Below are 26,686 nucleotides of genomic sequence, written 5' to 3'. Positions count from 1 at the left end.
ATGGAATTTACCATCAACCCAGGTCACTTTACTGGTTTGGACCAAAACAGTCTAGACCCAGCAGTGACTGCAAAATTCCCCAACAGCCCCTGTTAGAGCCAAACAGCGGTGGCCCCTTGTTGTTTTTCTCAATAAAAGGCTAAAAAGCCGTCTGGATGCTTTTACGGTGTTACAACTGCTCAGAGAAGCAGGACTGCTGATGACGCCATCTAATAAGCACCTGGCAACCATCAGCCTCTCTAATTGCCAAAGTGGGTGAAGAGGTGGAAATTTAAACAAACCAAGTAGATTTTGAAGTGTTGCTGGAAGATGAAAAATGTTATTGCAGTGCCTAGGCATGAGAGACAAGCAGAAACACATGCTTCTCTCCGGACAGCATCATCCCGAAAGCCGACAGAAGCCGATGTCAACATTCCCAGCATCTGCCTCCTTGACACTCACACCACAGAGACACATCAGTTGCTCAGGAAAATACAGGGACCGCTGAGACACCCCAGACTCTGTCTGTGTTGTCTACTCAGGCAGAAATGGCCACTCGGAAGCCTGGTGCTGAGAGTTTTGAGTCCCCCGTTCCCTTATACCCCAGGCCCTCTCCAAAGGGAGGGGAGGAGACGTCAGAATCCTCCCAGCGGGAGTGCTCTTATAGTACTATCATTACCCTCCCCCTTTACACAGAGGAAACTAAGGCTCAGAGAGGTTCAATGGCCAATAGGTAGTGGGGGCAGACCTAGGATTCAGGGCCCCGTGACTCACAGTCCAGTGCTCTTGGGTCCTCTGGCTATACCCTGAGGTCGTCTTAAGCAGGTTAGAGGGGAGTGGTGCCATTTCAGGGCCTACCTATCCGCCAGCGCTAACTAATGACAGGTGTGCCTGCACACCATTTAGGCTGCCGGCACACCACCCAGCACAGATGCTCCTCATCCACCCCGGGTTTCCCGGGCTACAGGGCAATGGGGTCTGGCTGACACTTCTCAGTGTTCCACACCCAACAACCTGCATCTATTCAAAAAGGAAATCTGGAGCTGTGATTGTCCCAGTTACTTGCATGCCTTGGTTATTTTCAGAGCCCTTTCCTGTGCATGATCTCATGTGACCACCTGGTCAATGTGAGCGATAACTTTGATTGGCTTTTTGAAGATTCCTGGGTTTCCAGAGTCAACTTTGGTCAAACAAGATACCCCCACGAAGGGACAGGAACTTTACTGGCTCACACCTTGGGAGTACTTGGCAGCTGGCTGAGAATCAGGCCCTGAGAAGTGGGGAGCAGGATTGGAAGAGGTTGGAGAGGATCCAGGGGAGAAAGAAGGATGAGAAAGGGTGGGGGAGTTTGAGGCCCCTCTCAGCAGCTCACCTCAGTTTTGCAGAAAGAGGTTCCAGGGGAGCCATTCCCCGCTTCCCCATTCCCACCAGAGACCAACTCTGCCCACAAGCCAAAAGTAGAAAAATCTAGAAGACAAAGAGAAGTGACAGGAGAGATGGGAAGAAATGATAGAATAAACCAACCATCAGAGGCTCTTCAATCTTAATTCATTTTATTCTACAAAATGCTACTCAATTGAAAGTGGAAAAGCTAACCAAAAAAAAAAAAAAAAAAAAAAGGAAAAAAAAGTTCTAATATGTTCTTTCTTCCATAGCAGCAAGCTTTTTCTAACAAGCTTTCTTTAGTGCAAATACTGTAGGCTTGTATTACAGTAAAATAACAAAACAAAACAACAGAACACCACCAGAGATGCTTCAGAGCAAAGCTACTCCTCAATTTTCAGAACTATACAAAGATTTTTGAGCTCATGGTCCTGCCTAGAGAGGCCTATTTAGAAGTCTTTCCAATGGGACCATTTCACCAATACTTTAAAAAAAAGGAAAAAAAAAAAGGTGCTCAGAAAGATAATTAAATTCCCCGTCAAGTTATAGGAATCTTGTACAACTTTTTTTTTTTGCCTCAGGATTTTATAGCAGTCTTTACTCCACATCATCGACATACCTCAAATACAGATGCACAAAGCTTATGATTGTCCACTATATACCAAAATACTATATATACATCTCTCACTGCAGGAAAAAACACCCTGATACCTATTCTTTATACAAAGGTGAAAATTTTCTTCCTTGACATCAAGTAACCACAAACTAAAATAAATGGAATAAACTTTTAATCATACAGAGAAAACAATTTTTGAGGAACAGGGCAGGATCTTTCCTTATGTTCTCTTACAATGTAGACTTCTTGGTGACTACTGTCCCCAAAGGAATGACAGTCCATCTTTCAAAAACAGAACCTTTTTATACAGTTTATACAGCACAAGTCACAAATCATTTTAGAAACAAACAAAAAGCATCATTAGCCTAAATTTTTTTTAAAATTGTAAAGAAGAAAGAGAGGGAGAGAGGAACTGAGCATTTTAATGCTATCTTTTTCTATTTGGGCATGGTACAACACAAAGATGTAAACATTTAAAATAAATAATAAAATAAACGTCAATTTCTTCTCCACCTCCTGTTCCCATACCCCGCTCAAAATTTGACCCAGCTCCTCCTGAACATGTCAGCATTGGAAAATTAAAACCCTCTGTTGATGTATGGCCAAAATACTAGAAGCATGAGAAGGTGTCAATTTAGTAGTGGGATGACTGGGTTTCTTTTTTAAAAGCTGCAGGAGGACATGGGCCTAGAAACACCTAGAAATGTACACACACACACACACACACACACACACACACACACACACACACACAGAACTTGTCAATAAATAGTGAGATGCTGGCTTTTAAGATGAATGCCAAGAAGACTCAACAAGCAGAAAGTAGCAAGATACCTTTACTTCAGTTTTCGAAAGAAAGGTACACACACCACATATCCTATTGGTCCACAAATTCTATAAGGACTCAGGTTACCCCTCCAACCATCTGAAGAATGCAAAGGAGCAAATCCCAGGGCAAAGAAGTTGAGAGATGGGAGGATATTGTAAGGGGTGGGTCTTTGAGAACAAACCTCGGACCAAAGGCAATCTTGCCTTGGATCTTTGGAGAAAGACCTTCTCACCTCCAAGTGCTTTTGTGTATCCCTTACATGGGAGCCTTTAATGAGGGAAGTCCTCATCACTTAGTCTCATTCTAAAGAGGGTATATGTATAAAAGTGCCTAACGCAGGGCCCGGCACATAGTAGGTGCTATTCTTTGCTTCTTAAAGAGGCCACGTGGATGTCTGATCAGGGAAGGAAATCAACCTGGAAGCTAAAAGGTGAGATTGCAAGGAGCACTACTGGTCCATCAAGGAAAGGGGGAGAAAAGACCCAATGCCTCCATGTTGAGCTCCTCCTTAAAATGGAGCCAAGCGGGAGCAGAGGAGACTCCCTTCCCCAAAGCCTGAGAAAGGGAAGCAACAGCCGCTGACGGCCCTTGGCTTTGAGATGCTGTGGGACTGCCCATGGTGGACACACCAGGCCTTTCTCACAAGCGGAACAACGATTTCTTTCCGAAAACTTCCCCAGTGAATCCGAGTTGGCTCTGGTGATTTCCTAAGCTTCACCTGGGATCTCCTCTTTCCTGTGTCAGCAGCTATCCCACCCACCCGGTCAGGAAGAGGACTAGTCCCAGAGAGGCAGGCCAGGGCGCCAAGGGGACCGTGTGTTTCACAGCAGCCTGTCAAGGAGTGCCTGCCCTGTGCCATCCCAGAGCTGCCTGCAGCCCAGCTGGAGTCCGCACCAGCTGCCTCACGGCTGGGGACACGGGGAAAACACAGCGGTTCCCAGCCCAGGCACAAAGGCCCGCTGCAGCTGCTCCCTGAGCCAGCTCTACGGGGGAGGAGGCGGCGGGCCTGGTGTCCGGCATGAACTTGCAGAACCAGCCAGAAGTAACTGAGGACATGTAACTGTGAGTCAGGTGTGAATATTCAGCCTTCCCCGATAACCTCTGGCTTTGGAGAAACCAAACTACCTCCCAGAACAAAGCCAGAGGGTCCTGAATAGAAACACAGCTTGGAGGCCTCGAAAGTCCTGCGGGGCAGCCGGATTTTTTGCTTTCTGCTGGTCCCAAAGCCAACACAGAACTGAAATCTGAACGAAAGCCAAACTCCATCTCAAGAGCATTACAGCCTGGCCCCAAGTCACAGATCAGGAGCTGCCTTGGGATCAGTGCAAAGAGGGGCACAAAGGGATTTTGAGAAATAAAACACCAGAAAGCAGCTTCATTTAAGAAATATATATATATATATATATATATATTTATGCAAAAAGAAGCAAATAGCTCCCAGTTGGCCACAAACGCCACTTGAGATGATTAAGCCTTTCAGAGCTGAGCGCATCCCCGTTCTCTTCGCCTGTCTCCTGGCTGCTTTGATTAATGTGAAGCCAGAAACCCAACTGCCCAATCTTAACAGGAGCGCTGCTCCCAGAACCTCTGGGAAACTGGGAGGGCAGCATCACAGCCAAGGAATGTGGGAAATAACATCGTTAAAGCATCTGGGAACAGATCCTTCCTTTATCTTTCAGCCTCCTCTCTCTGTGTGCCCTGTCCCTCCACATGTCACTTCCAGTCATAGCTGGCTGCATATTTCAGGCATACAGCTGTTCCATTCTGTGGCTAGTGCTCAGTAAGTGGATGATGGACATTAAACAACAGCCAGAGTGAGAGGCCTGGCTGTTGAAGGAACAGGTGAGCAACTGTGTCACTCTTTCTCCCTCTCTCCTGAGTCCAACTTTGAGATTTAATCCCCACTAGGTTGATTTAAAAGAATATCCATATATTTTTAAGTTATCACACGATGATCTCTAGAGATGAACCACAACAGCGAGGTCTCCCTCAGAGCACTAGCCCAGCAGAGGCCAATCCTGGAAGATGGGTGGGAGCTATGCCCTGGGGAGAAAAGGGCTCAGAGAGGTGAGGGGCAGGGACCACGCTGAACTCTGCCAAGCTGTGCTCTTGGGGAGGCAGGAAGACCCCCTTCCTCGCCCCCCAAGCCATGGGAAGGGGGCAGCTTGCTGGCAGTGGGAAGCAACACATCTCATCTCTGATTTCAGCAGCCCACAGGAATGGCGCATAAGCTGCAAGCCACAGCGACAGCTCTGGGCCAGCTGCTCACAGCTGGCTGACGGACCTGAGGAGCACAGGGGGACGAGGCAGCAGGGGAGTGTAAGAGAGAAAGCACTAGATCCATCAGGCAGCAGGTGACCACAGAGGGTAGAAAAGGCCTGGCACCTCACTGAGAGGCGAGAAGCAGGTACTGGGGCTGCTGCGAGGCGATCCCCACTCCAGCTGCCTCCCTCCTTCCTCCCCCTGCCTTTCCATCCATAGCAGAGGCGCCTCTGAGGCCTGGGGAGGGGCCACACAGCAGCAATCTGGGGAGGGGCCAGGCCAACGCTCATTAAACCTCCATGGGTGGCGTCACCCTGAGATGCAGGGTGGGGGAGGGCGGAGCCTGCAGGGACTTGGGAGTGATGTGAGGTTCCTAGGGGTGCCTCCTTGGTCTGGAGAGAAGGGTCCAGGGGCAGAATGGCAGGGCAGTAATTACAGGAGACGTCTTACTCAAGATGCCGGGTGAAGGGAAGCTGGCTAGGACACCCTTGTGGCTTGTTGGCACTATTCCTCGCCTCGTAATTAGGCGTTTGGCAAACCCAATCTGTGCCCGAGCTGTCTCACTCATACCCTGTCTTCTGGCCAAGCCGCTCCTCCAAAGGCCATGTCTGAGGATGGGGAGGGAGGGTCCTCCAAGCCTCCGTGATGGCAGCATCTCTGTGAGAGCTCATGGAGCCCTGCTGCTGGTTCTGGAGATGGTGGTGGGCTGGGGAGTTTCAGGGGAGGGAAGGTTCTGTATTGCACATTGACTGTCCCCTTCTGGACAAGCCAGCCCCAGCAGAAGAGTCACTTGCTGCCCCATCTCCAGAAATGAAGAGCTTTAATATTCAGACCACCCAGATGAAATGTCATGGTGAATTTGATAAAAACCAAGAGGAAGTAAAATTGACACTGGGGGAAGGAAGGGGCAAATAGAGGGAAGGTGAAACCAAAAGGCACTGAGCATGCTTGGTGGGGCGGGGAAGGACACCATCACTCCAGAGACATGTCGTAACAAAGGGACAGGAACGGTCCACACCAGCTTCAAGCTCTTCAGAAGCCAGAGAGATGCCGGAGTCCACCAAACGAAGTTCTCCAAGGCTTTTCAAGAAACAGGATTTGCTTTGCCAGATGAACAAGGGAGGAGGTCCCATGACTTTCAGGTGATCATCCAAGTCCTCCAATGCCTCACCACCAAATCCCCTTGGGTCTCCCAGAGCCAGGAAGCTCTCCAGCAGGTTCCCCCTCTTGCTCTCACGGCCCTGGAGTGCTAGAAGGTGCTGGTCCCTGGGAAGGAGGCAGTGACGAGGACCCCTCTGGGAGCTGGGTTACAGAGCCAGCAGAGTTGGGGAGTTCAAGGAGTCTGATGACTGGTCCCCACTGCTACTGCTTCTGCGGTGGGCCTTGGAGCAGGACTCGGAGGGTGAAGCGGGCGACTCCTGCTCCAGGACGCTGGGGTAGGTGAAGACGAGGTTCGAGGTGCCTGGAGTGATGGCAGGAGTGGAGGTCACCACAATAGGGGTGTGCAAGGGCTCCTCCCCATAGAAGCCCCCAGCAATGCTGATGGGCTTGATCACGGAGCGCTGGGACTTGTCCAGCCCCGCCGACGAGGACGAGGGGCTATCCTCTTCCGGGGGCTCCTGCTTCACCACCACGGCACCCACTCCTCCGCTGCTCCCACTGCGCAGGGGCTGCAGCCCGGAGGCTGGGGGAGACCGGCGCTCCTCGGGGCTGATCTTGCACACAGGCCCGTGGGCCACCAGCATGAACTCCAGCTTCTCCTTCTCCTTCTGCAGCTCGGCAATCTCCTTCTGCAGGCCTGACTTCTCCTCCTCCAGCTCCTCCGTCTCCTGCAGTGGGAAGAGGGGCATGTGAGGGACAGTGGCAGGGGTGGGGAGGGGGCATCCAATCCCGGTGAGAAAGGGAAAGCCAGCCATGTCCTCAGAGGACTGACCATGAAGGCAGCCAGCTCATACCCCACTGCCTCTGAGCCACCTGGAGGTTCAAGATTCCTTTTATTCCCAAAGCTTCAGATTGAGAAAGGAGGGAAGTTGGCTTAGAGGAAAGGTGAATTAACCACTGTGGCCTCCATGGTTGAGCACTTCCTTTGTGCCAGGCACCGTGTTAAGCATTTCACAGGCATTATCTCATTCAATCTAGCAGCTTTTTAAGCGGGTATTTCAGCAACCCATTTGGCAGATAAGAAAACTGAGTTTCCAAGACGTTTAATAATTTGCCCCATGTCACAGAGCAAGCAGACAGGGTAGCCCAGATTTGACCCCAATGTATCTGACACCAGAAACCATACACTAGTACGCTCTTCTGTCTTGGGGCCAGGATGGCCCCCTGGTACCCCTGCAGGGTGAGTAATAGTGAGATCTGGCGGGGGAAGGGAGCCCAGCACGCGCCCCACGCCTCTCTCCTTCTCAGACCTCCTCACCCCCATCCAGCTCGCCCGTGGACACACACTCAACTCTAAGCTGCATAACAGTGGAGATTTCTGTCTGCACACACACGCCTAGGACGGTGTGTAGCTTGTAGGAAATGCTCAGTCCATCCCAGTCGGATCATCACTGCCCCTCTTCCCTTTTTTGTTCTAAGTAAAAAGCATGTTTCAGGACTCACAGAACCTGGGAGAACATTCAGTTCAGCCCCTGTGCTTTAACAGATGAGACCCCTGATGGCCTGGGCAGGCACGTGAGGACGGCAGGGACCCACTGGAAGAACCTCACCCCTCCTTTCACGTCAGCCGGAGAGACAGCAAAGGCACATGGAGGGTGTTGTTACGGAAGACAAAAAGGAGTGTGTCACCGCCCTCGTCCCCACTTTTCCCTAACACAGATTCCTGTTCAAGAATGAGCTGACATGGGCCAGAGCTCTGGTAAGCAGAGTACAGCATATTCCGGAGTGAAAAAAAGTTTCCATCTGTCTCAAGGGTCTGATGAACGTCATGAGCTTCTGAGAGGTTTCCTGTGGAGGATGTGGCTCAGGGGCCTGCGTGGCTGGGTCGTGGGGAGGCGGGGGAGTAGGGTGTGAGGCTTCTGAGCGAGGGAAGCAGAGGGGCCTCGGAGGGCAGGCTATTCTGGGCTGGTGGGAGGAGTACCCTGGGTAGACCCGGGGGTGTGGCTCCTCAAAGGGTTCGCAGCGTGGAGGGCTCTCCTGGGGGAATCTCCCATGGAGTGCTGATCACTAACAGATCCACCTCCCCTGGCGTCTGAGAACCCCCACTCATCTTTCCCAACTCTATCACCTCCATGGGACATTACTACCAGCACCACAGAATTCACACAGTGCACACTCAAGACCCAAGAGCGAGGGCTCCAGATGGACAAAGGGAAACAGAAGCAGGTGGATGGTAACTGGGAGGATTAAATAAAGTAATGGGATGTGCCAGGTAATTATGATTTCCAAAGCACCATCCTGGCCAATCATTGTAAGGACCACCAACAGGGTCTCCCTCACCTCCTCACTTTGAAAACATTCCACCCAGGAGAGTTACTCCTGGCTTTGGGCTTCCTCCGCATGGCAGACGGCCCCCCTGTAGGGCTGGGCTCTGGAGGGACTTACGTGACGTTGGTCAGGTCAAGCTTTCGAGAGGGAAGGGCAGAGCCATGGGCCCCCAGGTGTGGGCAATTAGGCAGCAGGGGAGAATGACTCACGAGGGCAGCGTGAGGTACCAAGGTGACAGCTTCAGGCTCATAGCAGAGGCGGGGAATGCTCCTGTGCATGGAGGTTACGAGAAAACCCCAAGATAGTACAATTCAGCTGAATGTAAGCCATCCCCAAGAGACCCAGAGAGCAGAAGACCCTGCAGAGGTGAAGGGGCTCAGACAGCAGGTCTCCTCGCTGCCCAAACTAAATTTCTGAAGCAAGGCTGGGCCGCTCATGCTGGCGGCAGGCATGGGGGTGGCTGGAACCTTGGGAAGTAGCCCTGGAGGGGGCAGGTCTGGGCCTGCCCTGCCCAGGCCTGGCAATGCGGACACCCTCTGCCATCCCTCACCCGGGAGGCCCAGCTGGCCTCAGTGCAGGGACCACTCAGGCCCAAGAAGCCCTTCCAGGTCTCTCCCTCTGGGCCCGGGCTGTTGCTGAAGGCCAGCCCCCTCCCCTAAGTCCCTTGTTAATCAGGGACGTGCTAACTCAGGGGTGAAAGGAAGGAATGTTTGTCTCCACTGACTCATACATAAGCCCCTAGGGGCAAGGAGTGGGGAGGGCCAGGAGCCCTGGGGTTCCTGCTCTGGGCCCCCCACAAGTGCTCCCACCCGTCAGAGCTCCTCACCGCCTGCAGCTTCTCTGTCAGCTCCCGGCGACGGTTCCTGCACTTGGCTGCCGCCAGCTTGTTCCTCTCCCTCCGGATTCGACGCTTCTCTTCCTCTTCAGGGGACAGCTAGAGCCAAGGTCGAGGATCACGGTTAGGCGGTTAGGCTCCAGTACATGGTTCACCAGCTTTTTGGTTTTTAACTGCATTTTAAGTAGGGGAAGAAGCCCTCTGGGACTGAGGAGGGGAGGGAGGAAGGCAGAGGAGTGTGGCTGGGCTCAGAGGTCCCAGAACATGCAGCTCACTGCTGTCTGGATGCCGGGGAGGGCACCTGGAGCCGAATCCCCAGAAGGTGATGTCGCAGGTTTGAGGAGAAAACAGGGCAGCCATGGTCAGGGGCTCGCCAGCCCAGGCACGACGGTAGCGTGTGTCATGTCAGCCCTGATTCGGTGCCAAGGCCCAAGAGGATGAGCTGGCTGCTTCCCCCAGAGAGTCCCCTCGTGCCAGCTGGGCCAGGCCCTGCCCACTTAAGCAGCTTCCTCCAAACTCTGGCTAATTACTCCTCCCCATCACCCTGCCTGCGCTGCAAGCCTCATTATCCCCATTTGATTAAGTAGCTGGGCCCAGAGTGAGAACAACCCAGGGGGGAATGTTCTGTTGCCAGAGGGAGTGCTGGGGATGCCACTCCACTCCCAACTTCCTCTGCCAGCCCCAGCGTGCCGGCTCCTCATTGTTCAAGCCCAAGGACTCACCAGGGTGCCTGGCACAGTGCTGGGCTGGACAGGACCCACAGAAGGACAGGAGCCCGGAGGTTCAGCAGGTGCCCACCACACCCACTCATTCAACCAACAAGCACATGCCAGGCACGGCTTGAAGGATTAAAGATTTGTCAGCAAACCAAATGAACAAAACTCCCCCTACAGAGTTTACAATCCAGCTCCTTACAGTGAGGCTGAGTAGGGGGCTGTGACTCAGGCCAGAGGGCAAGAGCTCCTCTGCTCCTCTAAGCAGGGCTGATGCCATTTGCACAGAGCCCCTCCAGGGAATGGCTACCCAGCCCCGCGCAGGCAGAGGTGATGTGAGGAGATGGCTGTGGGCCAAGACAGGGAGCAGTTCAAAAGGAAAGAGCACCCCATTCAGTTAACAGACACTACAGCACACCTCCTGTGTGCCAAGGGCAGTGCCAGGGGCTTAGAAGATTCTGAGGGAATAAGACCTGTGTCCTCAACAGACACATAGGGAAAAGGCTGAAGCCACTTTTGGGAGGGGCAAGAGAGAAGCTGCCCCAAGGATAGATGCTGCCTTGATCGCCAGCCACCCTGTGAGGGAGGGAGCCGCTCCCCTGACTGGGCCCAGGCCAGAGTCCCCAGGACACTCCCGGCAGCAGCCCTTCAGGTGTATCGCTGTGATGTCCCAACAGCAAAGCAGAGCATAGCATCGCTGTACCCCTCACCCCCACCTGCCCTCCGCAGCAGCCTCCAGGTGGGAGCACTGAGCCTGAACCCATCCATCTGGTAACATCCATGTTAGTCTTCAGGCCCCTTCCAAAGACCTGGTCTTAGAATTTCGCACTGGAGTCCTGGCTCCGCTCTCCTCCTCAGCCCTGTCCTCTGCCTCCCCAGAAAAGCCAACGACTCTACAGTCTCTCCTCTGAGAGGTGTCAGGCAGCCTGGGAACCAAACACAGACTGGGTGAATGTGGAAAAATCACTGAACCTTCTGGGCCTCAGATTCCCCATTTCTAAAATGGGTTTAGTAGGACCTGCCCTGCCTTCCACAAGGTTTCTGCGATGATCAGATGAGAGGCAGTTTGAGTCCTCTCTCAGCTAGAAAGTGCTAGAAAGAAGATGCGATTCACAGGTCTTCTCTCTGATGTTTTTTCTGAGTCCTGAAAGAATCCAAATTAACTGGAGACTCACAGTCCACAGACTCAGGTGCCCTGTTCTCTGCAGGGATCGGCTATGGGCTGAGATCACAAGGTCACTTGGCCAAGGCCCTGAACACTTCCTGCTCCTGAACCCATCTCACCCTGAGCCCAAGAGCATTCTCAGGAGAGCCTCACGGCCCCACCACAGTCCCGGGTTCAGGGCTCACCACGGAAAGGTATCAGCTTTCCCTTGAGGCCCAGCCAGCCACCCTGGTCCCTCACTGATGAGGGGCAGAAAAGACCGAGACCTGGCCCTGGTTCATTTCAGCTTCCCTTCCCCCTTGCTGCTTCTGGACATGTTTGGGCTCCCACTTGCCCTAGAAAGTCTCCCCCTATCTGTTGAGGTGTAGGGCAACCTGTGGGAGCTCTTGCCATAGGAAGTGTTCAGAGGCAGTGACAACAGGATTACAGCTTAAGTGTGTCAGCACCACCTATACCCACCCACAAGCCACACACACCCTCCCCTGCCCCCACCAAGTCACCACCGCTGGCCTCAGAGGGAGCCTCCGGGGCAGGCTCAGGAGGAGAGCAGTGAGGCACCAGGCAGCTCCTGGTAACAGGCTCCTCCCCCTGGGGGAGGCTGGGAAGGCGGAAGTAAGTTTCATAGAATAGACCCCAGGGCCAGGAACCCAAAGGGCTGAAGTTCTAGGATGCTGCCCCCAAGGCTTCCTCCAAGCTGCCGGATGATTGTGTGAACTCCTAATCGACATGGGATCAAATGCTCCTGGTTCTCTCCTTCCCTCTCAAAAAAGGAAGGAAATTCTCCAGACAGATTGTTTTAGGGCACGCCTAGGTGGTGTGGTGGGAAAACCACAGGGCTGAAGGTCAAAGGAGGTGGATTCCAGTCCTGGCTCTGCTACTAACTCACTGCGTGACCCTGGACAGGGCCCTTCTCCTTTCTGGGCTTAGCTTCCTCGTCTGTAAAATGGGTGCAGAGGGAACATTAGAAGAGCTGGTCTCCAAAGTCTTTCCCAGATATAAACTTCTAAATTTGGTGTGAGCTAGGTCCAGAAAAGAATGAAGAGCACATCTTGCTTTGTTGACCTGCTAACCCAAGAGTCTCTCACAAGCCTGGCTCTCACTCATGGGTCCCTTGCATACAGGGAGAAGCCAGCTAGCTCATCAGTGACTATCAAGCTTGGCTCCCTGGGCCCCCTAAAGGAAGCACAATTACAAAGGACATTAGGATCACGGCTACTGCAATATTTACAACCACAAGTACCAAAAGCAACAGTGAGGGGGATACTGGCCACTTGCCCCGGCAGCAGAAGCCCAACAGCAACTGGGAACTGAGTCTGGTAACATCTATTACACACACCTCCCCATGCTGCCCCTGCACCGGTCCCGCCCCTAAGAGAAGAAACCAACATGTAGCAAACACAAGGCCCAGCTTTGTCCTCAGAGGAACAGGGCTCCTGTGAAAGCTTCCAGTTTCTCAGAAAGCAGTCCTTGTAATTCTAACTATCCTGGGGACTGGATCCACAATTGTCCACTGGGTACCATGTTTGGCAGGTCCTTGGATTGGAACAATGTGGGTCTGGGGATCCCAAGTGGAGGTGGTCAGTAGCTGGGATGAGGAGGGGTTCCAAAGCTGTAACTGAAATAATTCTCCAGGCTAACATTTCATTTGAAAAAGAGATTCTACTGCTAAAGTTTGTCCCTTCCCAGACTCTCAGTGACATGGTGTGGTAGATGGAGCATGGCATGGGGGGTCCCGGGGACTGGTTCTAGGCCACACTTCCCCACTCCCTTGCCAAGTGGCCCCAGATAGCTGTGCCCAGGCCTTGGCTATGTCATCTGTGAAGGGGGGCAGATGGGGCTCTTTAAAGGTTCATTCCCTCCTTTCTAGAATTATGCATGATTCTGATTTCTCTTTTGGGAATCAGGGGGCCATTGCTGCCCTGGCTCACTGTTAATACAGACGACAGGCCTTTTGAGTGTTGAGTAGATGCTGCCCAGAGGGCAGAGGCCCCGCCCCTTCCCAGCATCCTTCCCAGCCAGGCTGACTCCCGCTCAAAGCTGAACTCCTTGAGGAAAGAAAAGGCTGATGATATCTGACCTCCCCTCTCTACCACCCCAGACTCCAAAGACCCAGAGTCCCTGCACTTCTAGAATTTCTAGGCACTTGAAATGGGTTCCTGTCTTGAGTTGGAGGCCTGGGACATCAGTGTTGCAGGGGTGGGGGTGGGGGGGTGTATGGAAATACTTTGGGCAGTGCCGACCTAGAGCGGGCCTCTTTAGGACCACTGGGTGTCTTGTCTGCACCAAATACTGGGAGACAGTTAAGGACTAACCCAAAAAAGTTCCCGGCCAAGGTTCCTTGGCTGCTCGTCCTGTGGCCCCTCTGCCAAGGATCAGAGGACACCACTGTAGACAGGTCCTAAAAGTCCTGCCCACAAGCTGACGCCTTCACTCACTACGTGCTTTTCCACCATGATCTCTTCGAGCGACAGCAAGTCCTGGCCAGCAGGACACCATCTCCATATTGCAGCTGAGGAAACTGAGACTCAGAGATTCTAAGGGACATGGAGGAGATGACAGAGCCAGGCCTGACTCGCAGGTCTCCAGCTCTGCCTCCAGTGATGAAGGCCATGTGTTCCTGGGTCCCAGCTCTCTCTCCTCCCCAGTGTTCCCAGAACATTGACCCCTGCTCCCCTCCAGTCTTCAGAAAAACACTCTGCGTTACAAGGCCCTGAAACCCACTGACGTGGCTCCTGCTCTGAACAGTACCTGCTCATCTCTCCTCCTACGGCCCACGGTGGTGCCAATGGTCTTGATCACGCCGGGTCTTGGGAGGGCCATGTGTCCGGGTACAGAGGCCAGGCCCGGAATGGGGCTGTAGGGGTGCGAGCGGGGGTACGGGTTGGACATGGAGGTGATCACCGTGGGCTGCACCATCCACTGCAGGTCCTGGCTGGTCGTGATGGCGTTGATGGTGGGGATGAAGGCACTGCCTGAGCCAGGCATATCTACCCGGAATTTCTGAAATGAGGAGAAAAATAGGTTTGAGCCCAATAAATACAACAGAACAAGACAAGCAGAAAGTAGGGTCAGTACCTGGGGGACCAAGATCCTGGGCGGGCTTCCTGCACAGCCAAGAATCAAGGGGATCTTAACTATTCCTGGGACACTCATGTCAGATCCACGCCTGACTGAGGTCCTAGGAACTCCACACTCAACTGGCTCAGCAAGGATGTGGTCACATCCCCAGTGACTTCTAGGCCAGATGTGGGTCCCAGCAGCTCACACTCAGTAGGCCCTCTCTGCAGCCCTCCAAGCCAGCTAAGCCCACCTCTGTAGGAGGGTAGGCCTCTCACCTGGACCTCCCAAGCCTCTGGGTCACCTGGCAATTATCCCCCAAGGTACCAGCTTAGGATCCCTTAAGGAGATTTGCACACCAACTGCTTCAGAGTGACAAAATGACCAGGAAGCTTATGCCTGCTTTTGTTACTTTTTTTCAAACAGGTTCCGGATGGGGCTGTGACCCTATCAGGGGGAGACCAGGTCCGTGAAAAGATGTCCTCTAATCCATGAGACCCAAAAGTGGTGGCGTCTGCTGCCAGAAGTCCCCTCGCTGTCCGTTCTGGACCTTCACCCGCATCACACCTGGGACAGACGCACTGTGTGTCTCTCTACCTATTTACACACCAGTCTCGGCTCCCAGGCATGTCTGTGGGAAACCGTGGTGCTGCTAGCTCAGAGTTTTCTCCCTGTTGCTTAATTTCTGCCCAGACCACGTTGCAGAGCTCTCTGGAACATGCTATTTAACATATAAGATGATGACAGAGTACAAAAGCTAAAACGGGCAGCGGCCATCAGCAGTGGGCTTGCCCTCCCTGCAGGGCAGCTCCTGGAAAGCGAGGAAGAGGGAGGCGAGGAAGCCTCCCCCACCTCCAGCTTCAGGGGGAGCGCTCCCCTTATAGGACCCTCAGCCTCGGGCGGTTCCTGTGTCTACAGAAAGGCTCTGCAAATCCTTTCTGCCCTGAGCCGGAGGTGGGGAACGATGACAGCAATAATAACCAGCACCTCCTGAGCACTCACTAAATGACCAGTGCCACGCAGTGTTTATCCTAGATTAGCCCATTAATTCTCCCTCTGAGGTAAGAACTACCATTATCTCCATTTTAGAGGCAGAAATTTAGGCTTAGAGAGATTAAGTAACTTACCCAAGGCCACGTTCTAGTTAGCAGTGGGGGCAAGATTCAAACCCAGTTCAGCCTGACAAAGAGGCCAGATCTCTCGAACACAGCACTACGCAAGCTTCTGTAGCGCTGCTGCTTCCTGCCTCGAAGTCCAGCCCCAAGTGCTGGCATCCACCCCTACTGCTCTCAGAAGGAGCGTCAGTGTCATCCCAGCCAAGGGGTCTCTCACCCAGGAGGTCCCCCAGGTCCATGTGATCCCAGATGAAATCCTATTGACATCAGCATGGCTGTGACAGCATCCCCCCTATTCTGGCCCAATCAGACCAACCAGGACTAGAAGCACCAGCAGCAACGGCAACTGCCACCACGTCTTTGCCCCTGGTGATGACATCTGGGTTCTTTTGTGCAAATAAAGTGAAGCTTAGAGTACTTCACTGTGGCTGAGGGAGCTGGGGACCCTTCCTTGCTCACTCGCTTGCCAGCTGCCTGACCCAGTCTGGGTGGTGGAATGTGGCTGCCCTACCTCCCAGTGCCCTGGGGCAACAGGCCAAGGGTATTCGAGGAAGAGAACTACTCCGTGCAATGGATTCTGGGATTCTGGGATTCTACCAGCACAAGGGGTTCTGGGAGTCCATGAATAGCAATGCCCAGTGCAATGAATGGATTCCAAGTCACCTCCCAAGGCAGACAATTGGGCTTTTTATCAGGAGCTGACTGAAGAGCAGCAGGTGTATATGAGTGTGCACATGGGAAGGAGGGCCGGGTGCAGTGAACACAGAAGGATCCAAGTGGGAAAAGATCTTCAAGGGGAAGAAAACGGACAACCAGGGCTGGCTGTGAGGAGGCGGAGGACTGAGAACACGTGAGCAGCTGAGTGTGTGCAGAAGCGCAAAGGCCCAGGCAGCTGTGTTTCCCTTGGGCTGCTGGATCAGGAAGGAGGGCGGGAGGTAGTCTGAGTCAGGGGACCTGGATCTGAAGCCTCAGTGAATCCCTGAGGACTCAGTTTCCTTGTCTGGAAAGGGGGATACTAACACCAAACTCACTGCATAATCATGAGGATTAAATAAAAAGCTGCTTGTAATCACAGGCTATAAAATCATACCAGTCGTTCTCAACCCTGGCTGCACAGCAGAATATTCTGAGGAGCATTTTAAAATTGCCGATACCAAAGCCAGCCTCGCTATTAGAGTTCCAAAATCACTGCTTTGGGGTGGGGTTCCGAGGTAAATTTTAAAAACACCTGAGGAGATTTGAACATGCAGCCAGGGTTGAGAAATGCTGTAAGTGAGTGGAAGGTGGCATCACCATCATCATCACCACCACCACCACCACCATCAGGGATCACCACGGTAAGTATCTGTGTACTCTGCATGGGATGGCTCCAGGGAGAATCACCAGCTTCCCATTCCTGGGAAGCACCCAACATTTTTATCCTGTTTCTTTCCCCAGGTCAGGTTCTGGGTTTGAAGGACACCAAGGCATCCAGTGCAATGGTTTAATGTCACCCTCTACTTCTGTTGGGGAACTGTCAGCTTTCCTTTTAGGAAAGCACCCAAGAAATTCACTCCTCATTCCACTAAAAAAAAGAGAGCAAGAGAGCGAGAGCTCTGGTCTCAGGCTAGAGGAGGTAAGCAGCAAAAAACCTGAGGCAAAGCTTAGAGACTAAGATCTCTTAGGACTAAGTAGCTGACTCTCAGCCCCTCCCCGGGGCCCTCCAGTTCCCTTGCTCTGTGATGGCAGGTCTACAGAATGTGCTGCTTTCCCGGCCATCAGCCAGATTCCTTGCAGCAATGGCTTGGTCTAGACAAAACAAGACAGCAATAAAAACAAGGCAGTAGGTAATGACTGCCTCTAAATGCGTGTACAACGTGTTTCAGAGGGAGGTAAAGCCATCTGGATAACACACTGGCTCTAAACTGCAAGGAAAACAATGTCCTGTCCCCACAGGGGATGGGGGCTCTGATAAAGAAGGCTTTTGTCTCCAAGAGGAGCCTCTTGGAGACACAGACAAAAGTTTGAAATCTGACAGATGGGTCTTGTCTCAACTCCAAAGGTATTTTTCAGAAAGTGACACTGGGGTGGAACAGAAAAGGTGAGCCTAGGAGTTTGTGGTCCCAGGAGTGAGGCTGGCATTCTTCTCTGTCAACAGACCCAAGAATCAGTCAAATGTCGTGTTGGGGACAAATCATGGTTCTCTACAAACGGGTTGACACTGAACAGAAACCAACATAGGGTTTCCCAGCTGCAGGCATTGGGCAATTTGACCCCTGCTGTGGCACCAGGTGTGTACTGGGTGTCGGGGGCTACAGGAGGTAACCGGGGACCTACTTGACTCCCCCGGGGCTCTCCAGCCCCCTTGGAAGCTCCTCCTCCAGGGACAGGATCGAAGATGCTATGTTGGATGGCTGTGTGGTATCCAGCCTGGCAGAGCTTCCACAAATGCTTTGTTTAACTGTGTCATCCTGTTGACTTCTGGGGGAGCAAGAATCCCTATAAAAGGACAAATTGGCCCTGACCTCCTAGAGCAGATTTTGGCAAACTTTTACTGTAAAAGGCCAGATAGTAAGTATTTTAGACTTTGCAGGCCATAAGGTCTCTGTTGCAACTACTCAGCTCAGCCATTGTAGCGTGAGTGTGGCCACAGACGATGTGTAAACAAACAGGCGTGCCTGCACTCTCTTAAGCCTTGTTTACAAAAACACTTGGGCCATAGTTTGGTGACCCCCTGTCCTGGAGGATCGTTCTCATCTCTTATGCTCAGGTTGGGAAGAAAAGAATAAAGAGGAAATGAGAAAGCCAAAAATCAGAATGGTCCCTCTAACCCAGGGACTCAAGGATGGACTCTCACCAGTCAGCTTGGATCTCCGGACCCTGAAACTGGAGTTTGATGCTTTATAAGCCTTGTTGTGGGTCTTTGGGCAGCAGAACCTCCTTATCCTGAAGCACCCTGAATTTAAGGGAGCTGTGGGGCCGCTCAGTAAGTATGTGTGTCCTCCCACCACCTATGAGACAGACAGCTCAGAACACAGGGCCCCGAGGGCCACCCCATTTCATCAGGGCAGAGAGGTCCCTGCAGCCCAGCAGCCGCTAATTTGGGAGAATGACCTTTCTGAATTCTATAGGGCCTTGGATTCAGAAATAAGCGTCACAACCACATCCTTTTACAGAAAGATCTAGGAAGTAGGGTATAGGTTCCCATTTCCTACAGGTATGGACAGGGCAGGGCTTATCCCAGAAACTCCGGGGCTGGGCAGAAATGGTGGAAGTCAGGGTTGGTGTTCTGGGTGCGTCCCCCCAGCCAGGCATTTCTCCATCAGATTGATTCTTGACCAGGGCACCAAGCACTCGAGCCATGAACTCCATGAATACCTGTGACCTGTCTCAGCAGGCAGGCAGGAATGATTATGCACGCCTGGGAAGAGACTGGGTTCTTTCTCTTAAGAACCCCCTTTTTTAGGTTCCCAGCACAGGAAAAAGAAAAATTCCAACATCCCAGGAGACTGGCTCAGGGCAAGAGGAGAGGGAGCTTAAGGGCAAATGCTGCCTCAAATGCCCCAGAAGCCTCCTGTTGCAGTCCAGTTTGATTCAAATGCTCTATATTTTTTACCAAACTTGGGATGTTCTCCAAAGCTTTCCATAGGGAATTCAACCAATCTCCACAGATTCTGCACTGGACATCACTTTGACCTTTCATTCCTATCTGAGGAAAGCTACTTACATCACAATGGAAATGGTCACGAATAACTCATGATTTCCCCCAATTTTACAGTATCCAAACAGTATCTCAGGTAGTGTGCCTCCTGTCAGTTTCACTTGAAAGAACCACGTTATCCTCCTTCGCCTAATGGCCAAGATGAAGAACAAGAAGGAAGAAAAGAAAAAAGCAAGGAAAAGAAGGTGACTGATATGGAATTATCTGCCAGGTTCCCCAGTCTCTTTTCTCCCAGCTTTCTTTTGGCCAGGAACTCCACTCCAAAGCACAGGGGAATTTGCTCCACTCTTCTGTGGACCCCTTTTGCACCCCACCAATCCTTGGACAGCTTTGCACTCCATGGGAAGGGCATACCGTGTCATCTTCTCCACGACCACAGCAGGCGAGCATGGCCCAGTCACTGCCACGGGACAGGGTGAGAGAGAGTCCTGGACAAGAGGGATCTTACAACTTCCCTCTCCAGCCCAGTGAGTCGAAGAAGGGTAGAGTTACCAAGTGGGGTTTGGAACAGACATATTTGCCTCCATCAGGGCAGCTGCCATCATTTTGAAATGTTGTGACCGTCAAAAGATACCACCTACAGCACGGATGAGACAACTCCACAAAGTAATGACGTGATTTTTTTTTTTCTTTCAACAAATAGACTGGAAATACAGCCTCCTGAATTCTCAAAGTCAGTGTCTTTATTCCCGTTTAACAGAAGGAAAAAAAATCTAAGGTATAGCTGGCCAAGGTGCCTGCTTTGGTGCGCCTTGTCTTGAAACCAACAGGACTTGGGGTTGCACTGCTTTGCGCCCAGTCAGATCACCCAGACCTCATACACCAGACTGGGTTCCTTATATGTCAGATCTTTGGATAACTCCCAAACATCAAATTCATCCTCAAAGGACAAAGATGTGTTAGGAAAGAGGGTTTTCAAAAAAATTTGCTGAAGGCAATTCCAAAGAGGGGGCGTTGTAAAACCTTCCTGAGTCTGACTAATAGCCACAGCATTCAAATAAGCATTTAGTTTCCTCAAGGAACAATTACAAAGGGGACAACAGTGATTTGGATGTAGAAGAGCTGGTGTGTTTGTACTGAGAGAGAAAAGAAAAAAAATTGAGGCTCCTAACTTTGCACTCACCTAGAATAATAAGGCAGGCAGAAATAAAATAATGGAAATGCACTCAGGGGTTTGGATAGGAAAATTCAGCTGCCACTCAGACAATGCATGACTGCTGTTTCACCCCATCCACTTTGATGAAAAAGTGACACTGACTTCCACCATCAAGAATCAGCGGAACAGACAAATTCCTGGGATAACATTTTGTTTGATCCTAATCTACATCTGTAAAATCAAGGGAGAAAAAAAACAAAAAACACGAGACCCTTAATATACACCTCCCACCTTCCCACCAGCTCTGAAGACCACCTCCCCGAACAATTCCCAGTGTCCTAATACAAACAACATCAAGAATATAAGCCTTGTGAATCTGAAGACATTGTGCTGGCAATGAACAGACAGATATTGAAACAGGGAAAGAAAAAAAGCACTCCTTTTTCAACCAGATTTTATTTAGAACAAAACAAAATTAGAAAAGAAACGGCATTGTGAAGTCAAGCAGCTCCTAGTTAACCACTGTTAAATATATGACATTTATTTGTTCTGAATTAAAAGGAAAAAAATCCTAAGAATTCCGAAAACTCACCAAGTTAACACTCTCTGGGGCTGGAAAAATACATTCCCCAGACAGTCCTTCTAAGGATGTCCTGTAGGGGGCACTAGAGAGGTATGATTGGGGCTGACTTGGGAATCACAGTCATTTCTGGTAAAAGTTCTTTGATCTGAGGAATGTCCCAGCCTGGTATAGTTGGCAAAAGTTCACTCTGGGGAATTTTGTGTGTGTGTGTGTGTGTGTGTGTGTGTGTGTGTCTGTGTGTGTGTTGGAAAAGGATGGCTGCCAAAGAAGAGACCTAGTCTGGTATTCCTTGGTCCCAAAAAGGAACTATCCTCCTTGATTTATTTTCACTAGTTATCTGAGGAACAGACAAAATGGCAGCCTTGGAGAGGTTCTGGGTCTTGTTTTTGTTTTGTTTTTTTTTCATTAAAAGGGGGCCCAGCTGATGAAAACAAGTTATGAAATGACCTATGTTTGTGTAACTGGCTGGATTGCGTAATGCTCAGGGCCTGAAACCGTAAGAGCGGAGCAGCCAGGCAGGGCATATATCTGGGAGGTGTTTTCCTAGGAAAGTTAGGAGAGACAGAAAACAACAACAACAAAAAGCAGCAGCCAGGAGGGGGAGGTGTGTGTAACTATTCGTGACAAATCAGAATCACCAATGGCCAACCTTTGAGATTAACACTACAACTGGAACAGGAAATATTTTTCATGCTTCAAGTTCCTGCCATATACAAGAACAGAGGTTTTAACAAAGAGTTACCTGCCCCCCCTCCCTGACCCCCAAGTCACTGGAACTTATGGCCGTGTGTTAAGATCAAGCTTCATGAAGAGAGAGAGAGGAGAAGAAAGTTCTAGGTTGAGTAAACAGCAGCAAACCCCTAGGAATATTAGACCCCACAAACAAAGAGAGCAGGAAAAAACAATATTCACTCACCCAAGGTAAAACCAGAGAACCCTCTTACACTGACTGGTCCCCTGAGATGCCAAAAAAGGAGGACAGCCCATCACTAACTTCCAGGAAAGTCTCCCCATAAAGGAAGCTAAGAGCAGTAAAGTGATTACAGGTTTTATCTGGCATGTAATAAAGTTACCTTGAGCCCGGGTGGGGTCCTAGCACAGACTTGTGAAGTAACAAAAGCTTCTCACATCAGTCCTTAGGACCACAGGACAGCTCTGCTCAAAGTCAGAGAGCTGATGGAAAAACCCTCCCCTCCTCCTCCACCACCCCCTCCTTCTCCCACTACCCCCTCCCTCAGGAGTGGACAGGCTGAAAAACTTGTCCAAAGCGGCATTACCTTGCCAATCCCTCTGGTTTGAAAGGTGCCTCACTCAAGCTGCTGGGACGAATAGGCAAGGCATATATACAAGAACCCCGTTGCACCAGTTATTACTAATTGCAAAATCCTCATGTGTTACAGCATGCTAGGAATTAGCCAACAGCTGCTTTTTGCTTCGGTAATGAGGCCCCATTACACTCTGCTGGACTGAGTTCTCTTCCTTCTTCCTAGCACTGGTTTCCTGTCTGATTTTCTTCCAAAACAGGGAATTGCCTCTGCTCACATCCTGGGCTCAAAGCCCTAGTGACACAGATTATTCAATCGGGGCACTGATGTCCGGTCTGACTTCCCATCCAGGCTCCAGGGTCTGAGCAAAGCCAGGCGGCGAGGTTGTTAACGTTTCAATGATGACTGCCACAGAAACCACAGCCAAAGGAGCAGATGAGAAATCAAAAGATCCCTTCCTGATTTGGAGAGGAGGAGAGGGACATTTAGGGGGCTGGTGAATTGGAGAGTGAGGGAATGGGCATAAATGACTCCAACCCGTTGCCTAATGATACTTGGATTCAATACAAACCACCAGTGGGGCTGGAAAGCAAATGAAGTCAAACACTTTGGGACAAGATTTGAAACTCATCACCTTGGTGCTCATTATGAAGGGTGCCCTGACTGCATTCTCAATGCACAGCCTAGGTTCTCTACGGTAGGTGCTTATGGGGACACCAGGGCAGGTAGAGGGAAGACGGAAAAGCCATTCTGAGGGCTCACCAGGTACGAGGAGCCACTTTAGAACAAGATACCCCTCTTCAGATATCAAAGAGAGCCGTGTTTCCATTTTATTTTCCATCAGGGTCCCCCTCCCCATAAGCCCACCCCAGCCCCTCCTGGTTGGCGGGTTTCTAGAGGCCAAGGCCACGGCCTTACCAGAGCAACTCTTGCTGTGGCTAACTTGGCTAGAGACTGCGCAGAGCCTGATCCAGGCGGGCTTCAGGTTCTAGCCTCCTCGTTTGTTAAGCCAGCTCCCACAGGAGCCTGGGGTTGGGGGAGAGGGGTGCTGCTGCTGCAGAGGGTAGGCCCACCAACCAACTCATGAGCAGCACCAACCCAGCAGCACCGTTCTGGTATTTATTCTGGTATTTATAGACGCACAGATCGAACGCACAATCCCTCCAGTGCAAACCAGTCCGCCTGCTTTAGAAACAAGTTGTTTTTCGGCTTCCAGAACCACCCAGGAGCCTAAGCGAGGTCTCTCCACCACCCCCTTCTCTCTGCAGGCGTCTTCGCCCGAGGTACTCCCAGACCCCCGAGGCGCCCCTTCTGGTGGCAGTGCAGGCTCCTTCTCCGACCCTAACAGGAGATGGATGGGCGCCGGGCACATAGACGCAGCCCGAGCCAATCAAGGCTGACCTCCTCCTTCCTGACCTTCGCACCTGATTCCCAGAGCGACAACCCTCGCCCTCCCTCCGGATTACATGAAGAACCCCAACCATGTTTCCGAGTCCCCAACCTCTTTTAGAAATTAACTAAGTCCTATGGAGAACGGAGGAAGAGAAGAGGGCTTTTTCGCAGGAATAAGGTCCCTGGACGTCGGGATAAGCCCGTGGGTGCAAAGATTTTTTTTTTTTTTTTGGTACACCACTGAGAGAGAATGGATGAGAATTCCTGGGAAAGGAGGTACAGGTTCCTGGGCAGGGGGCCTGCAATTCATGGAGCTTGGTTGGATAAGACGTAGTGTGAAGTATGGGGTTTGCCGGCTCTTCCGCCCACTCGCCTGCTCCAGTTTAAAAAAAAAAAGTGTTGGCTGGGGTCAAGGGGGGAGCGAAAGGAGGGGTGGGTAGGACAAGACGAAAATCCAGAACTTACAATGGTGGCCCGTAGGAATTTTCTCGCCAAGCCAAGAAAGGGAAAAGAAAGCAAAAGAAGCAGTGGCGCTAGAGGAAGGCAGGGGTCCGCCCGCGCCGCCAGGTGCACCCGGGACCCGCACCTACCTGCTGGCCGCCGCCGCCGCTGGAGTAGGACTCGGCGTGCGCAGGAGAGCCGCTGCTGCCCCGGGACGAGGTGTCAAAGTTCCCGGGATAATCCTGGTACATGATCCGCGGTGGGGGCCCGAGAGGAAACAGGGTGTTTTTCTTCCCCCGCCCTCGCCGCGGCCGCGCACCGGCTGCTGCGCTCTCGCTCCCTGCCGGCCGCGCCTCTAGTCTTCGCTCCCGGGCTTCTCTCCCTCGGCGGCGACACCCCGGGAACAGTGACCCCCGAGCGCCGAGCGCTGAACTTCTTTCCTGCTCTATGAGCGCCGCGGGACCAGTTGTCCACCCGGTCCCTCCCTCTAAAAAGTCCGCACGTCCCTCGGTCCCTCCCCCGAGCGCGCCCTCCTGCCCCCGCGCGCAATCGGAGCCCAGCGGGACCGCCGGCTCAATCAAAAAATGGAAATTAAAAAAGAATAGTAGCCCGGCGAGTCAAGCCTGCAGGTCTAGGGGGCCCCGATTTCAGGGCAAAAAAAAAAAAAAAAAAAGAGTGGGGGCGAAAAGAAAGGCTGCCCGCTTGGAGAAACTTCTATTTCCTCCTTTTAGAAAAGGAGCTGAGAATAAACTTCCTGTGGCCGACTCGTCGCCGGAGTTTCGAGCGGCTCGGACAGTTGACTAGGAGAAGAAGGCAGCCTGCGCCCGGCTCGCGCCCCGTGTGGTTTCAGCCGAGCCGGCGCGGAGAGGGACGCGGTCCCGCTCCGCGTGCCGCGGCTCCGGCGCCCAGACCTGCACCCCTTCCCCGGCGCCCGCTCCCGGACGGGCCCGCCTCGCCCGTCCGCGCCTCTCTCTCTCCCTCTCTCAGTCCCCGCCGAGCGCCGCTTGCTTGCTCGCTGGTTCGCTCGGAGACCCAGCGCTCTGCCCGAGATGAGTCACTACAATGGCACGAGTTCAACTCCACACTCTTTATTCTCCAGCCCCTGTACCTCACGTCAACCCCAGACTCCACCTTGCAGGGAGGAGCGCGCGGGGAGGCGGGAGGAGAAGGCCGAGGAGGAGGAGGGGGAGGAGGAAGAGGCGCGGGAGGAGGCGGGCGCGGCGCAGCGCTCCCCTCCCTGCCCCGGCTCCCGGCCGCGCTGACGCCAGCCACACACCCGGCGCGAGGAAGGAAGGCGGTGGCGGGGGTGGGAGCGGACCGCGGGCATAGTTTGGGGGAGCTGAGGCACCCTGGCTCTTCCCCACGCTCGCCCACCCACCCCCTCCAGGCCCTGCGCCCTTGGTCTGTTCCACTGGCACATGTTGCCAAAGATGGTCATTTGCGTTAGAAGACGCGAGTGCGGGTTCCCTCGCTTTCGGGTGACGTGGAGGGAGAGGGATTCCCTCGCCGGCTCCCGAGCTCTCCACGGCCTCCCCCCTTCTCTACCGCCCTGGGAAGGGGCGCGGGGCGGGGCCCCCAAAAGCGGCCGCGCGGGCCTCGGAGCCGTGTTTTAGAAAATAAAGTCCTAAAGAGCGAGACCAGCGGTTCAGTGCGGCGCCACCGCGAGGCCGGGAGCCGGGCGCGCAGAGCTGCTCGCAGGGAGGGAGCGGCCGCGCGCGGTCGTCGGCGCCCTCCGCGGCGCCGCCGGGAGCAGCGGGCGCCCTGGGCGCGCAGGGTACCCGCGCCTCCCTGCGGCCGAGCCTTGGCGGGGCGCGGCGCCGCCAGGCGGGGCGGGCCTGCCTATTTTCCCCTCGATGGCTGGGTGCCCACTGCTTCCCTCCCCACCCCCCTTTTTTCGGCCCTGAAATTAATTTGTTAGAGTAGACTTGACGAAATTAACCAGTCAAGACATTCCGGCCACCTTCTAAACCAGGCAATTAGGACGCATCTAATAGGAATAATCGAGCTTTAAAAGCAAACTGGACTGTTACGAATTTGGAAACAAACCAAAAAAAACGGGGTGGGGGGAGAGGGAGACCCGGGAGAGGGTGTGCCCCAACATTGTCTTCAGCTGTTTTGGAGCGAAGTTCAGGGAACAGGTAGTCCGGACTCAGGTTCTCCCGCCTCGTGGGCGGGGCGGGGCGAGGCGCGGGGTAAAGAGCACAGGCCTTGGAGTACAAACGCCGGGCTGTGCTGTTTACGAGCTGTGAGACTTTGGGCGAGTCCCTTAACCTCTCTGGGCTTCAGCTTCTTCCTATAAAACGAAGGGATTGAGACAGGACCTTCTTAGGCACTAATCATCTCTGGAACCTTCTGCAGCGGTGATCCACAGGAGCGTTGTACCAGGAGTCAAGGAAACTGGGTTCTGGTCCAGGCTCTGCCTTACTCTCGGTTTACCCAACTCTTGAGTGGCACCGTATGTACCCCCACAGGGTCCTAGTGAGGACCCAATGGGAAGATGTGTGAAGACTGAAGTGCTGTGCACTGTAGCACATCACAGTTTCGATCCTCAGTTTCCTTATCTGTAAAGTGGGGGTGTTGCTAGGAAAGAAAAATACAGCCGGGAACTCGAAGCTTTCCCGGGTCTCTATATAAAGCGCTGGCGTTTCCGGGACGGCTGGCGGCATCTGGCCGCCCCAATGGCCCCAAGATACGGTAATCCCAAACAATACTCGGGGTCATTGTTTACAGCTATAAAACACATTCTGTCCTGAGCTCCATCCCCAAGGACACGTGCGGAGAGGCAAGGCTAGCCAGACTCCTCGAAACCTCCGCCGCCGCCTGCCG

General features: G+C 52.7%; 1 protein-coding gene across 3 annotated transcripts; it reads right to left on the bottom strand.

Moving 5' to 3' along the window:
• Window positions 1-1,518: 1,518 nt before the first annotated feature.
• On the bottom strand, window positions 1,519-24,930 carry FOSL2 (FOS like 2, AP-1 transcription factor subunit). 3 transcript variants are annotated; one of them, XM_006189750.3, is made up of 4 exons: window positions 22,040-23,982; window positions 13,960-14,211; window positions 9,325-9,432; window positions 1,519-6,898 (listed from the first exon to the last, which is right to left on the bottom strand). In XM_006189750.3, the coding sequence occupies exons 2-4, from the start codon at window positions 14,194-14,196 to the stop codon at window positions 6,377-6,379; spliced, it is 867 nt and encodes a 288-aa protein (XP_006189812.1). In that variant the 5' UTR covers window positions 14,197-14,211; window positions 22,040-23,982; the 3' UTR covers window positions 1,519-6,376. The 3 variants fall into 3 exon arrangements, with proteins under 3 accessions (XP_006189812.1, XP_032353168.1, XP_006189811.1); XM_006189749.2 differs by lacking the exon at window positions 22,040-23,982 and adding an exon at window positions 24,010-24,929 and having other exon boundaries at window positions 1,520-6,898; XM_032497277.1 differs by lacking the exons at window positions 9,325-9,432; window positions 22,040-23,982 and adding an exon at window positions 24,010-24,930.
• Between the last annotated feature and the right edge of the window lie 1,756 nt (window positions 24,931-26,686).

Source organism: Camelus ferus, chromosome 15 (genome assembly GCF_009834535.1).
Source record: "Camelus ferus isolate YT-003-E chromosome 15, BCGSAC_Cfer_1.0, whole genome shotgun sequence".
In the NCBI taxonomy this organism is placed as follows: domain Eukaryota; kingdom Metazoa; phylum Chordata; class Mammalia; order Artiodactyla; family Camelidae; genus Camelus; species Camelus ferus.
This window is presented reverse-complemented; position numbering and strand designations above follow the sequence as displayed.